Raw genomic sequence first — 13,251 nt, forward strand, 5'->3', positions numbered from 1 at the left:
AAAAAAAAAAAAAAAAAAAAAAAAATGTAACAAGATAGGTTAGGTTACATACATTGAACGTGTACATGACCAATCAGAGCGAAGATCACTAAACTTAGGATTGATTTTCTTTTTTTTGATTGGTCAAATTTCAATTCAATCTCAATTCCAATCCGTAGTGTGACATAAGATGCGGTCAAGGTCTTACTGCAGATGTTTTGAAACATCATTCTATCTTTATTCTACATTTAACGAGAAATAAAGATAGAATAATGTTTTGAAACGTTTGCAGTGAGATTTTGACCGCACCCATAGACTTATTTGGAACCCACAGCCTACGATCGCGAAGTTCCAACAGAAACTCAATCCAATCAGAAGACCGGACGCTTTCACTGTGTGCGACATCTATACGTTTCACTGCGAATGTTAAAAATCTATAGTTCGCATAACATTGTACTATAGATTTTCAGTATCTTCAGCGAATTCAGTAGCTCGTGGTAGCTCGTGTGCTTCGTTCATGTGTTTCTACCGAGTGGATGTTCGTGAAAAAGAAAAAGAGATAATTTTATCCTCGACTTGATTTTTTTATCCTTCTTCTGTTTTTTTACGGTATACACAATGGTGATCTGCAAGTATTATCGGCAAGGCAATTGCCGTTACGGGCAGTACTGTCAGTTTGAACACGTGAACAACTTTGGTAAACAAAGCTAATCATCGCTATTCTGGTGTTGAACGGAATAATTATCATATATTATATCTTATTTTCTCTAATTACAGGAAACAAAACCGAATATAACGAGGACGACATCGCGTAAGTATTTGCATTAAAGCGCAACATTGCTTCTCGATGGGAAACAAAGTGCGTCGTTACTTGTGTGATTTTTGAAGTGTTGGCTTGTTGCGTTCTTTTGTTTTTCCACAACAAAGAGAACATTTCATGTTGCATATGTTTTGACATTGTTGACAAGTTACGTACATGTTGTTATCCAGTTGGAACAAAATCAAGTAATATCCACGACAAAATAACGTTTCTGTCTTAAATGCAAGAGTGCACATATTATTATATGATTTTTAAAACATATTGTAACAATAAAAATAGATTAAAAATATTTAATTAATTACGCTTGGTAACAAATTTTATGTATGAGCTTACACATTTGCATTTTTTGCAGTGTAACAGTAGCCAAAGAAGTGCTTCTTGCGGAAAGAGGTGGACAATGGCTGTTGTCATGTTTTGGACCGCTCAGAGATCGTCCCTGCATCCCGGGCATGGAGGATCTATCTCCGGACGAGGTTCGATGGGAAATGTATCAGGCACAGAAAAATGGAATGGTTGAACAAGCGGTTAGTGAATGTTTCTGTTAGCTGACTTGTAATCCATAATGCACTGGTAAGTGCAAAACAGTATTGTTGTATTTTATGCAATTATTATTTTTCAGAAAATACATTTCCAACAATTGTGCCAAGATATGAAGGCAAAAAGAGAGGCGTTAAAAAATCCTACTAGAGAAACAATCACAATGTTGGTGAGTCAAAATTGTGATATTTTTTGGGTAACGATTTGAATAAAAATCTCTCTCTCTCTCTCTCTGTGTGTGTGTGCGTGCGTGCGCGTGTATGTGTGTGTGTGTCTAATATGAATAAATAATCATAAGTTGTTTTTATCTTTCAGAAAAAAATTCTAGGAAGTGGACAAAAAGGTGGGTTGAACACAAGCGTAAATATCTCCGGGAAATCATCTACTTTCTCCTTTGCAGCTCCTCAGTTGGGCTTAACCAATAGCATGTCCAATAATAATGTCTTCGGAAGTACAACATTTGGCGTGCAAAGTAATAATAATAATCCATTCGGCGGAGGATTTACCTCTTCCAGTGCGTCGTCGATATTCGGAAAATCTACGAACCCCGTGTTCGGTGGCACGGCAACTTTTGGAAATAATCTCGGCGTATTCGGTAATTCTGGGACAAGTGGCCAAACCAGTTCCATTTTCGGCGCGACAAGCACGTCGACGTCGTTCAGTGGCGCCCAAACCAACACACTTGCGTTCGGAACGGCTCAGAACAATTCGGTTTTCGGCGGATCGTCCCAGAACGTGTTCGGTCAGAGCAGCAATGTGTTCGGCACGAATCAACTTGGCAACGCGAGCTCCGGATCGTTGTTCAGCAATCCGTTGACCTCGCAGGCGAACACCTCTATCTTCGGCGGAGCAACGACCACCACCGCAAGTTTGTTCGGCGGCGACACTTCATCGACCGGTCTGCAGACAAATTCGGTGTTCGGAGGAGCCCCGACCACCATGTCCGGCGGAATATTCAGTCAACCGAAGACGTCCGCGTTCGGCGGGACTCTGGGTTTTGGTGGTGGAACCACCAGTTACGCCAGCACTTCCGGCAATTCGATATTCGGAGGTAATCAGACGTTCGGCGCCGCATCCACGAGCAGCATCTTCGGTGGATCCACGCTCACCACAACACCGGCTTTCGGCGCGCCTATCGCTACCACGTCGGCGGCTTTCGATCTGACTCAACAACAATCCAGCACGAACACCTTCGGAGCCACGTCCGCGCCGAACGTGTTCGGCATGCAGAACACCGACACCTCTATGAATAACAATCCGTCGTTCGGAACACCAGCAGCCACGATCAGCAACCCCTTTGTCACGAGTTCGCAGCAGATTAATTCCACGAGCACCATCTCCACGCCGTTCGCCAACACGGGTTTGTCCATAGCGGCCGCCAACAACACGTTCGCTACCACAGGAACGTCTTCCAATTCGATATTCGCGAGCGCGGCGACTACTTTTGCCACGTCAAACGCGACCGTTCCGAAGAATTCGCCATTCGCCGCGTCTACATTCGGCAACGCCAGTGCTTCCTCGTCGCCGTTCGACTCGACGAAAACTAGCCTCGCCGGAACGACGCTCGCGAATCCGTTCGCGCCGCGGACGCAACAGATCGCCGATTCGCCGTTCGGAAGCGTCACGCAAAATCAAACCTCGTCTCCGTTCGGAAGATTGTTCAACGCCCCAGCGAACGACGATTCCGTTTACAGCGCGGAAGGCGCGCTAACGGACGAAGAGAAGGAGATGTACCTGGCTCAACGATTTATTATCGGCAAGATACCGGTCAAACCTCCCACCAAAGATATGAGGTGACTCGACAACGCTGTCTGCGGGACCTGTGGGATAAATAGCCACACATCGAGCGTATTCTGTGATAAACGTTTTTTCTTCCGTTTAAAAAAAAATATTCAAAGCGAGTGTTCTTCGCACATGGCGATTCAGTGCGCATAAAGCGACTCTCAATGCAGGTCACATTTATGCGAATTGAATGCGACGATCTCATCTCATTGCTTGCAACTGCGTACTGTATAATAGTTTATATAATAGTTTGACTGATCAAAAAATACGTGTGATAAGTGGACGTACAAAAGTATATATATAACGATATTACATATGTATAAATAACAAAAATAAAAAATCTGATTAGAAAAAATATATGTCACGTATTTTCTTTCTTTTTTGGTGAGTCAAGATTTGCTTGTTAATTCAACAAAAATCTCTTGTCAAATCCGTTGATCTCGATTCGATAACAAGCGAGAGTTTGCAATGTTTTTTAATTAAACAAATACGTCGCGATGGTATAAGATACAAGTGTGTACATCCTTCTTGTATCAACGGTTTTTAATTTGATGAAGAGATACTATTTACATATGTACACAAAGGGCGATTGTATCACAAATTATGAACTCAGATCGGTGTTCACAGTCGGATTTTGTGTTCAACATCGTCTTGAGTTCGGACGGTGTCTGTAGCGCGTGTACCTTCGCAAGATGAACTCGAGAAGACGGTTTTGAACACGAGATCGGATCACAAACATCGGCCGTGGATGCAGAGTCCGAAAATGCGACTTAACGGCAACTCTGATTGGTATGTGGATCTTGTAACGGATTATTTTCTGTAGGAGAGGAGATATTTAGGAAGTGATGGGACTTTTAGTCGCGCGCGCCCATCTAAAACTTACAGAAGATCAATCCCGTTAATGAGTCACGTGTGTGTGTTTTCAGAGTTAGCGAGTTATTCTTTCTCTTGTTTTAAATTCAATTTAAATACACACGACTAAATGACTTCACTACCAGGACAGTCTTCTTGCTGCACGCTATTCTTAGTCTTGCGTACTCGATATTAAACAGTATAGACTTAAAGGACTCTATAAACACGCCTGCGGCAAGTGACACAGAGAGTTTGACGGATAATTAGTTCGTTGCGCATAGGTTACAGGCTGATTGGATGTCTGCGACAAGCCGGACGGTATGCTGTTCGAGGCCTTGTATCCGGTGACCTAAAACAAAACAAATTTTTGGTTGATTTTGCTCGTAAGAGTAGCTGCGCAACTTTTTCTCGGACAATATTGAATTACCTTGTCGTTCATTTCGGGAAATATCGTGCTCAGATTGAAGTTGGTGAGACTGGTCCCCGATGGATGATGCGGCATCGCTATCGGATTGCTTGAGACTATTCCACCGCGGACCATGTTGGAGTTCATTGAAAACCCGGCCGCTACCCCCTGAGCACTCGCCATAGCCGACGGCGGGGGCGGTGGAAGACCGTTGACAGTCTTGGCGTAGACGTTCGTCTGAGGGTGATTCTGATAGAGGGAATTGCCGTGAGGTGGCGGCGGCGGAGGCGGTAAAAATGTGGAGTGATGATAGTCCTCCAGCGGGGAATTGATGCCCGACAGCGGAAACTCCAGATTCTGCATCGGCCCGCTATCGAGAGTTCCCTTTCGCTTGCCTTTCTTCGCGGTGGCGGAATACGAACGTTTGTCGCAGATCGGATGTTTCCCGTAATGCTGATGATTCTTCCCGTTGGTATTCGCCGTCGTGGACGACGTGTTCGCAGTGGACGTGTTTGTTGTGCTGGCACTCGAGGAACTGGTCCCGCCCACATTAGGCAGTAGAAAACTGTTGGCTTCCTGTATGTAATCGGTGTTGTCGTGTAGCGGCATGGCCATGTAGCTATTGGGAGTGTTTGAGATGCTGGTGATGAAGTTACCGGTTGGATAGATGGAATTGGCAGAATTAGACGAGTACGCGTACGTGTTGAAGTTTTGATTTACTACCGACTGACTGTAGCCAGCCGTAGCGGTGTCGTCCGGTGGTGGCGCGCTCGAGAAATAATTGATCGGCATCACCGCTGCGTCCGCGGCGGTCAGACCGCTCTGGAATTTGTTCTGCGAATAATTTGTCGTGAACTTGATGTGTTTTGTGTCTTGGTTTCCTCCCGCGTCGTGAGCGCTGGTTCCGATTAGCGCCTCTGCGGTGTAATTGCTCTTACAGTTTCTGCTTCTCCAGTGAACGTTATTTTGTTGATATTTCTGCTGCTGCTGCTGCTGCTGCTGCTGCTGTTGTTGTTGTTGTTGCTGCTGCTGCTGCTGCTGGTAGTTCTGTTCTGTGAACACGTGTCCAGACGATTTTTGTTCCTCGTGCCGCTGATGCAGATTATTATCGTTGGTCGTCACGGACTTGCGAATGTCCATTTGCCGTTTGCTGGTCGTTCTGGGGCTTGTGTTGCTCTTTCTCTGATGTTTCCTAGCCTGCTGCTGCTGCTGCTGCTGTTGCTGCTGCTGCTGCTGCGAGTGCTGATGCTGATGCGGATGGTGATGATGATGCTGATGTTGCTGATGATTTTGCTGCTGATTATTCTTCTCCGCCTTCTCGTGTTCCACTAGCTGGCTCACGGATAGAAAACTGGAAGCCGAATGCTGAACGTTCTGCGTGTTCAGTATCGCGTGCAGATCCCGTCCCGACACACTGTTCGCATCTTTTTCCTTTATAGACGCGTCCTTATTTTGATCCGGCAAGACTCTCGACGACGAAGTCGCGCCGAACAGATAGTTCTGCTTGTCCGTCAGATTGCTACTCAGATCGAGATCGCTCACGAGAGTCTGCAAACTCGTCGGGACGATATGCTGATCGATGCATTTGACCGAGGACTGGCCGACGACGTGTTCGACGCTGTTGTGCATGCCGCTCTTCGTCGGCGACCAGGGAAACGGTTGCTCCTCGGAATAGAAGGTTTCCGCGGATCTCTTTGGATCGCTTTGCAGGACCGGCAGATTCGGGAAACTATGAGCGGCGGTCACGTCGTAATTGTTATAGAACTGATTCGGCGTGCTCTGATTGTATGTGGGTGTCTGAGGGAACAGATTGTTCTGGCAAAACTCCAACTCCTTGCCGATCGGCGGTAGAATGATATCGGCGATGTTGGTGACGTTGTGCTTGACCTCCGGCGTCATCATCCAATTGACCGGCGCCTTGATCGCGTGCTGCTGATGCTGATTACTCTTGGACTTATTGCTGCTCTGCGACGGCTGCTGTTGCTGCTGTTGATTGTGTTTCACGTCACTGTTATAACCGCCATTGTCGTGCGACAGAGCGGAGATCTGGCCCTGAACAAGAGTCTGGTACTTGTGCTGACTCCCGGTCTGCTGCGTCATCTTTTCCGTGTATTTGAAATTCGCACCGGTGTAAGCTTCGATCGAATACTTCATTTGCACATTACTGTCCGTCAAGTCGAAGTTGATCTGCGGCTCGTACACTGCCGTGTACATCGTTTTCTCCTGCTTAGACGACAGATTCTGATGACTCTTCGGTACGTGTTGTTGTTGTTGGGACTGCGGCTGTTGCTGCTGATCTATAACGGCGCTGTACTCGTTCTGCATGTACGAGTTCGACTCCATGCCGTATTTGTTCTTGCTCTTACCGCCGTCGGTGAACTTGTAATCGTTGCCAGCCTGCTGAGATTGTTGCATCCTGTTCTGCTGCTTCGACGGATCGTTCCTGGTTTTCGAGGGATCGGCGAACGGCTGTTTCTGCGGCTCGATTTTACTCTGTCGCGATTTGTCGAGCCCGGCCGTCACGGACGAGTTGCTCGGATAAGAGTTGTCGCCGGTTAGCACGTGATTCGGAAAACTCGGATTTTCCTTGTGCAACGATATGTAGTTGTAATTCTCGCAGATGGTCTTCGTCTCGGCCGTGTCGTTGTTCGAATGCGACTGTCCCTGTTCGAACTGCACGAGATTGTTGTTGCCGGTATCGTTGACCGGTGAGGCCGTCGTCCACGAGAGGATGCTGAAGTTGGACTTGTTGTGAGCGACGGTGGTGGTGGACTTGGTGTGATTCTCCGTCACTGTGCTCTGCTCGTAATTGGACGTAGCGACGAACGACGACGTCTGCTGCGAGTAACGGGGAACGATGCTTTGTTGTTGCACCACCGTTGATTTGTTACCGTTGTCCATGGTATTCGTGGAGACGGTGGCGGCGCTCGTCTTCTTGTCGTCTTTGCTAGAATAGGAGACGTAATTATTGTGCGCGTTGTTGCCGTTCGTGTTCAGAACGTCGGTTTGCTCGGTCGCGTTGCTCATCGTTTCCTTGACCTCGTACTGAAACGACTGAGTAAACGGATCCATGTCCAGCTTCTTCGCGGGAATGTACGTCGAATCGCGTATATGACCGTGCTGTTGGTCCTGGGACTTGGAACCGAGCACGCCGCCCAGTTTGGTCTCTTGATTCGCCCGATTCAAACCGTCGGAGGTATCCGTGCTCTTGTTCAGCTTGGAGTAGTTTCGTTGGAAGGAGTTTTCGGAAGAATTCTGACTGTCGGCTTTCGCGGCGTAATCTTGATTTCGCGACGTAGCGCTCGCAACTTCAGAACTCGCTATGATGTGCTCCTGCTTTTTGTGAACGGCGAACATTTGCTGAGAACTGTTCAGATCTAAGAGAACGTGACTGTCTTTGGTCTGATTGTACACCGGTTGTTGTTGCATGTTTTGCGAAGAGAGAATAGGAAGGTTAGACTCTTTGGTCGCCACGGTATAACTCTGCAGACTCTGTGACGACGTCGGAAGACCACGGTCTATCTGAGTGGCGTAATCGACACGGTGATCGGAAACAATGCCGGCAGAATCGATCAGCGCGTTCTTGTTATGCGACGAATAAATAATCTGCGACGAACTCTGAGAGCTCTTGTCCTTGGTTTGAGCGGAATAATTCACCTGCAAAGATTGCAGAGACACGGAGGATGAATTCGTACTCACTGTCGCGTTATCCAGGCGAGTGCTCAGCAGATTTTGGGAATCGTTGGTGTTTTCGATGCGCGTAACACCCGTAGGATTTGTATTTGGCGTCGTCGCGATGGCAGTTGTCTTGAATATGGACGTGCTCGGTGTGTGTTGCTGCGTGCTGAGACTATTTCCCACTACCGTTGTATAATGCGGCAGAAAGTCCTGCGTGCCGGAATATGCCACGTTGGAGTTGTTGCGATTTGTCGTTGTCTGGGACGTGCAATCAGTAATGTTACTCTTATCTGTGGATATATTGATCGGTGCCTGAGACACGATAACGTTGGCGCTGTTCAGCGCACTCGTCGTTGTAGTCGCACTCGAAGAGTTGCCGACGATACACGAGGAGTTAACAGAAAAATTGACCGAATTGTGAGAAGAAAACGCACTGCTAGTCGCTTTCTCCAAACTCGGCGGCAGAACAGCCTGAACTATCTTGTACGGTTCCCGCAGCGTTTCTTCGTTCACCACTTTCGGCAAGGATTTCGTCGTGGGAACACACTCTACGGAAACGATTATGTCAGTGTTCGCGTTCACACTCGCCGGCGCAACTTGCTTCTCCTCGTAGGTCTTCAACCGCTTCTCCATGATCGCGTCGGAGGACGAGGAGGTTTTGATCTTGAAGCTGTTTGGTTCTATGGTGCCAATCTGCAATAACATCGGCGGTGTGTGACTGTGGTACTTGAAGTCTTCTTTCATCTCCTCGTCCAGAACCTCGCTCTTGCCGTTGAGAGACGACACCAGCGGGAAAGCCATCAGGAACGCCGCCGTGGGCGATATAGATTCCGAATTATGCGAACTGGAAGGAACTTGCAGAGAAGCGAATATATCGTTAGACAGATCCGAATGTAATCCGTCTGTTCTGTTACCAATCGGCACAAATGTGTTCTCGCTGGTGTATGACAAAGATTTGGATATTTCATCCTTGGAACTTTTCGTTGCCTTGATTTCATCAGTGACTATATTGCTCGTTAGCGACGATGAGGATGACGATGAAGATAGCAATAACGATGATGATGACAAAGACAATGACGATGACGACGACGATGACGACGACGATGACGACGATGACGACGATGACGGCGACGAAGATGACGATGATAATGACGATGATAATGATGATGATAACGATGACGATAACGATGATGATGATGATGATGATGATGATGACGTTGACGATGATGTTGACGACGACGAAGATGACGCAGGCATTGTTGTTGAAGTATCGACAACATTTGAATCTCCAGATCCGTCAGATTTCATCGTTGTTGTGGTGTTCGTATCTAAATTTAAGATAATCTTATTGCTCTCAGCGTTGCTCAACGCGTCGCTGAGTTGTTGGTGTTCTTTGGCGGGCGCTACATCCAGAAGATTGTCGAAACGAGTGTCCAGGTTGCATGCTTGTTTCGATTCTTCGGGATCGACTTTCTCCGCTGTTTCGATGTTTGATTTTGCGCTCGCGGCCTCTACGTTTTCGGCATTCTTCTCCGTTACACCGTCTATCGACATGTTAAAATCGTCGGATGACCGATCGGCGACGTCCGGCGATTTTTTGTTCATTCCGAAGCAGTTTGTGTCCGCTATCTTCGTTACTTCTTTCGTTTTGGACGTTTCTTCGCGTTTCGCATCGTCACTGACTTGTGGAACAACGCTGCTCGCGGCAGCGGTGCTCTTCTCACCACTCGCGTGCTCATCCTGAATGTTTTCCCCGATTTTTTCTATAACGTGTTTCAAACTTTCGATGGATTTGCACGTGGCGGTGAACTCCGTCGCTTTCAAAGCCGTCGATTGTCCAGATTTTGCGGGTTCGCCGTTCGCGTCTTTCCGCTTCTTAGCTTCGGGTTCGTCCACGGATTCCGCGGATAGGCCGCGTTTGAACGTGCCTTTCCGCGAAGTGTTCGCATCCTCCTGAGTCTTGACGTTCGTCTCTTTCGGCGACTTCTTCTCGACGCTCTCCTCGGTTGTTTCCGACACGGTCTGACCGCTCTTGCAATTTTTCGAGTTGTTTTTGCTAATCTTTGTTTTGACCTCCGTTTCCTTCTTGCTCGCGCCATCTTTGGGCTTGTCCTTGTGTATCGCCGGAATAGGAACTTTGTAAGTCATTGTCGTTTTTGTGATTTCCTTACCTTTCGGCAGGATGCTCTTGTGCCCGCCGATTTTCGTAGCGTTGATTATGTTCTTTACGTTGGTCGCCCAACTACGCGAATCGACGATCATATTCGCGTGAATACTTGGCACGGTGTTCAAAGTGACTTTCTGCACGGTGTTGATCAGAGCGTGATTCGACAGCGCAATGGAGACGACGGAATTTTGAACGCGATTCGCCACAGGTTGCATCACGATCATTTGACTCTGTTGCGTGTTACCGAGAATTATTGAGTTCGCCGGTGTTTGGGGCGTGTTCACGATAATATTCGACGTCATCGGAGTCATCAGAGGCATCAATTTACCACCGGACAGAATGAGGGTGTTCGAAGCTAGATTGGTTACCGTATTGGCCACAGGCGACGCTGCCGCGTGTTTCTCATCCTTACGCTTGGACTTCTTTTTTATTTTTCGAGACTCGGTCTTCTTGTTCGCTAAAATGAAAAATTCGTGACATCGATTAGAAACATATTGTGCAATAATTTTAAAAAGATACTACTAAACGACCATCGCTCACTCACCGCTAACGTTACTTACCGGTTTTCTTTTTTACACTTGAGGTACATATCGCGGCCACATCGTTGGCAGAATCTAAATTAGAAATTAATGTCAGTGATTATCAATGTCAAGTAACAAAGATCCTACGTAACGTCATACGATAAAGGCTAGCAATTATTTTTACCATTTTGACAATGTTCAGTTTCCTTTGAATTAGCATCTGTTAAATTATTTGCATTATCAGAATGATAATTCTCCCTATTGGCACAATTTACTCTATTCTCTTGATTTTCTATCAAATTACAAAGATTTTCAGTGACATCAGTATCCTCAGACCGTTTTGCAGCCGACAGTATCACTAATTTTTTCTTAGAAGGCACTTTATTTTCCACAGATTTTTCCTTCTTCCTCTTTTCTACAGTTTTCTCTGCACAAACAGATACATGCATTATATAAATAATACAACGAAATTTTTTGAAACACAATTACACAAATATCTGTACTCACTTTCTTCAGCCTTATCAAAATATTTGTCTACATCGTCGATATTAAATTTATTTGACCATTTCAAGGGAGATATCTTTTCCAAAGCTGGCTCAGATGGTACGGAAATTCCTGCCTCCTTTAGAAGTGTGGACAGTAACTCGGTACGAGACATCAGCAAAGTAACTAGCTTGTTCAGACGAGACAATTCTTCTTCTACAAAAATTAATGAAGATTAATAGCTAAAGTTAAAGAAATAATGTTTTATTATTATGTACATATACACAGACATGAGCAACTCACTGTATGCTTCAGAGGCATGAACAGACAATAATTCTTCGGTACGATTATGGAGGTCTTTTATGTGCTTGGAGGCATGAATCAGAATGTCGACCTTGTTGCGTTTGCGACCCTCCTGATGCGGCGGAAGAAGATCTGCGAGCGTTTTGAAATATGTGTTCATGCGTTTTCTTCTGTCTCGCTCCCATGTTTTCGCTTTGCTAATATAATAAAAAAAAAACAACAAAGTAAGGATTACGTAAAACAGTGTTACAAAACACTTCTCTTTATTGTACGTCAAATCGCGCGAACTGACAGAGAATTTCTGTTTTCGCTGCAGATTTTGAATCAAACAAGTCGCGGAAGTGACGAGGTTACGAGCACCTCCCGATATTCCAAACTTACGTGTTCTCTTTTCGTGGCATAATTTATCCGCTTGACATCGTTTTGTGGAAATAGCGTGCTGCGGAAAACGCTGGGGTGCTACATACTCTTACGTTTAAAACAATTGCGAGAATTCTGAAAAACTCCCTTCGTATACCTCGCTGTACTTCAATCTACCATTTTTCACAGCTAACTCAGCTGATAAGTAGAATAATACATCTCTCTGTATCGAGAGATCCGATTTTATGCAGCAAAAAACCTGTCACAACCAACACGAGCATAGCTCACAAAAACTATACCAATATCTTTATCAAAACGTCAACGATCCGATTGGCTAACAAATCGAAATTCTAGGGAACTCTACCAGATAGCCAAGCTGCGTTCTGTTTCACGCATACGCGCGCATTTATCTATACTATACGTGACGTGTACTATAGATAAATGGGCGCATATGTGTAAAGGCCATTGTACATGGCAAAAGTTTATACGTAGTCGTAAGGTCGTAAGCAAATCGGCCAATCGCTGGTCAGTATTCCAGCTAATGTAAAGAGCCGTCTACAATGGAGAGTTGTAGGCCGTAATAGTAAGAAATTGACCAATCACAGACAAAGTACAGAAGAATAATCGATTGTGATTTGTCAATTTCTTACTGTTACGGCCTACAACTCTCCATTGTAGACGGCTCTTTAAGAAAATGTTTTCAACGTTGAGAAAGACAGCTGGTGTTGAGCAATAGCCTCATCTTTGTCTAGCAAAGTAGTGGGGGAAAAAGAAGTCTTGATTGATAGAATAGTAGTGGAAAAGGATAGAAAAATAGTGGGGGTGAAGAGGAATGAAAGAGATTAAGGGGTGATGGCAAATTAGGCGGTATGAAACAGTGGGTCCTGATCCCAGACATATTACAGACATTGGGTGCTTTTCAACTACGTACACAGGCGACACTGTGTAACACAGTGTCCATTAGACCTGGTTTATGCGGGCCTAAGATTTTAATATTTCTGTTTATTAACAGAAGCATAACAGAATATAACAGAAGCATTGAAATCCTATAGTTGAACTGTACCAATTCCGGCATAAATTAACAGTTATTACCCGCATAAACAAGGCCAAAACAAGGCCTTATTTGCCCGTATAAACCAGGCCTTAGTGTGAGAAAGAGCATATCAGTGTGTCTCACTCACACTAGTGGACGCAGTGTTACACAGTGTCGCCTGTGTACGTAGTTGGAAAGCACCTTTGACTATATAAATATGGACTGCTAGTCGGGAGATCTGACCGTAGACGACATTGAACAGCGCACTCTGAGTTTGGGCCAATAACTAATAGGTCGTCACGTGGTCCTTGCCAGTGTCACCAGTATTAT

General features: G+C 45.7%; 2 protein-coding genes across 3 annotated transcripts; one reads left to right on the forward strand and one right to left on the reverse strand.

Annotated features, from left to right (window-relative positions):
- Positions 1-447: 447 nt before the first annotated feature.
- On the forward strand, positions 448-3,421 carry LOC109860728 (nuclear pore complex protein DDB_G0274915-like). 2 transcript variants are annotated; one of them, XM_020440009.1, is made up of 6 exons: positions 449-676; positions 757-790; positions 1,152-1,323; positions 1,419-1,505; positions 1,652-1,679; positions 1,737-3,420. In XM_020440009.1, exons 1-6 carry the CDS (start codon positions 598-600, stop codon positions 3,131-3,133), a joined length of 1,797 nt encoding a protein of 598 aa, XP_020295598.1. In that variant the 5' UTR covers positions 449-597; the 3' UTR covers positions 3,134-3,420. The 2 variants fall into 2 exon arrangements, with proteins under 2 accessions (XP_020295597.1, XP_020295598.1); XM_020440008.1 differs by having other exon boundaries at positions 448-676; positions 1,652-3,421.
- A 129-nt stretch (positions 3,422-3,550) lies between these two features.
- Positions 3,551-12,191, reverse strand: LOC109860729. Its single transcript, XM_020440010.1, has 8 exons — positions 11,910-12,191; positions 11,529-11,725; positions 11,250-11,441; positions 10,927-11,169; positions 10,782-10,835; positions 9,289-10,678; positions 4,398-9,066; positions 3,551-4,319 (listed from the first exon to the last, which is right to left on the reverse strand). Exons 1-8 carry the CDS (start codon positions 11,927-11,929, stop codon positions 4,188-4,190), a joined length of 6,897 nt encoding a protein of 2,298 aa, XP_020295599.1. The 5' UTR covers positions 11,930-12,191; the 3' UTR covers positions 3,551-4,187.
- Between the last annotated feature and the right edge of the window lie 1,060 nt (positions 12,192-13,251).

This window comes from Pseudomyrmex gracilis, unplaced genomic scaffold (genome assembly GCF_002006095.1).
Source record: "Pseudomyrmex gracilis isolate BER0280 unplaced genomic scaffold, ASM200609v1 scaffold_454, whole genome shotgun sequence".
Taxonomy (NCBI): domain Eukaryota; kingdom Metazoa; phylum Arthropoda; class Insecta; order Hymenoptera; family Formicidae; genus Pseudomyrmex; species Pseudomyrmex gracilis.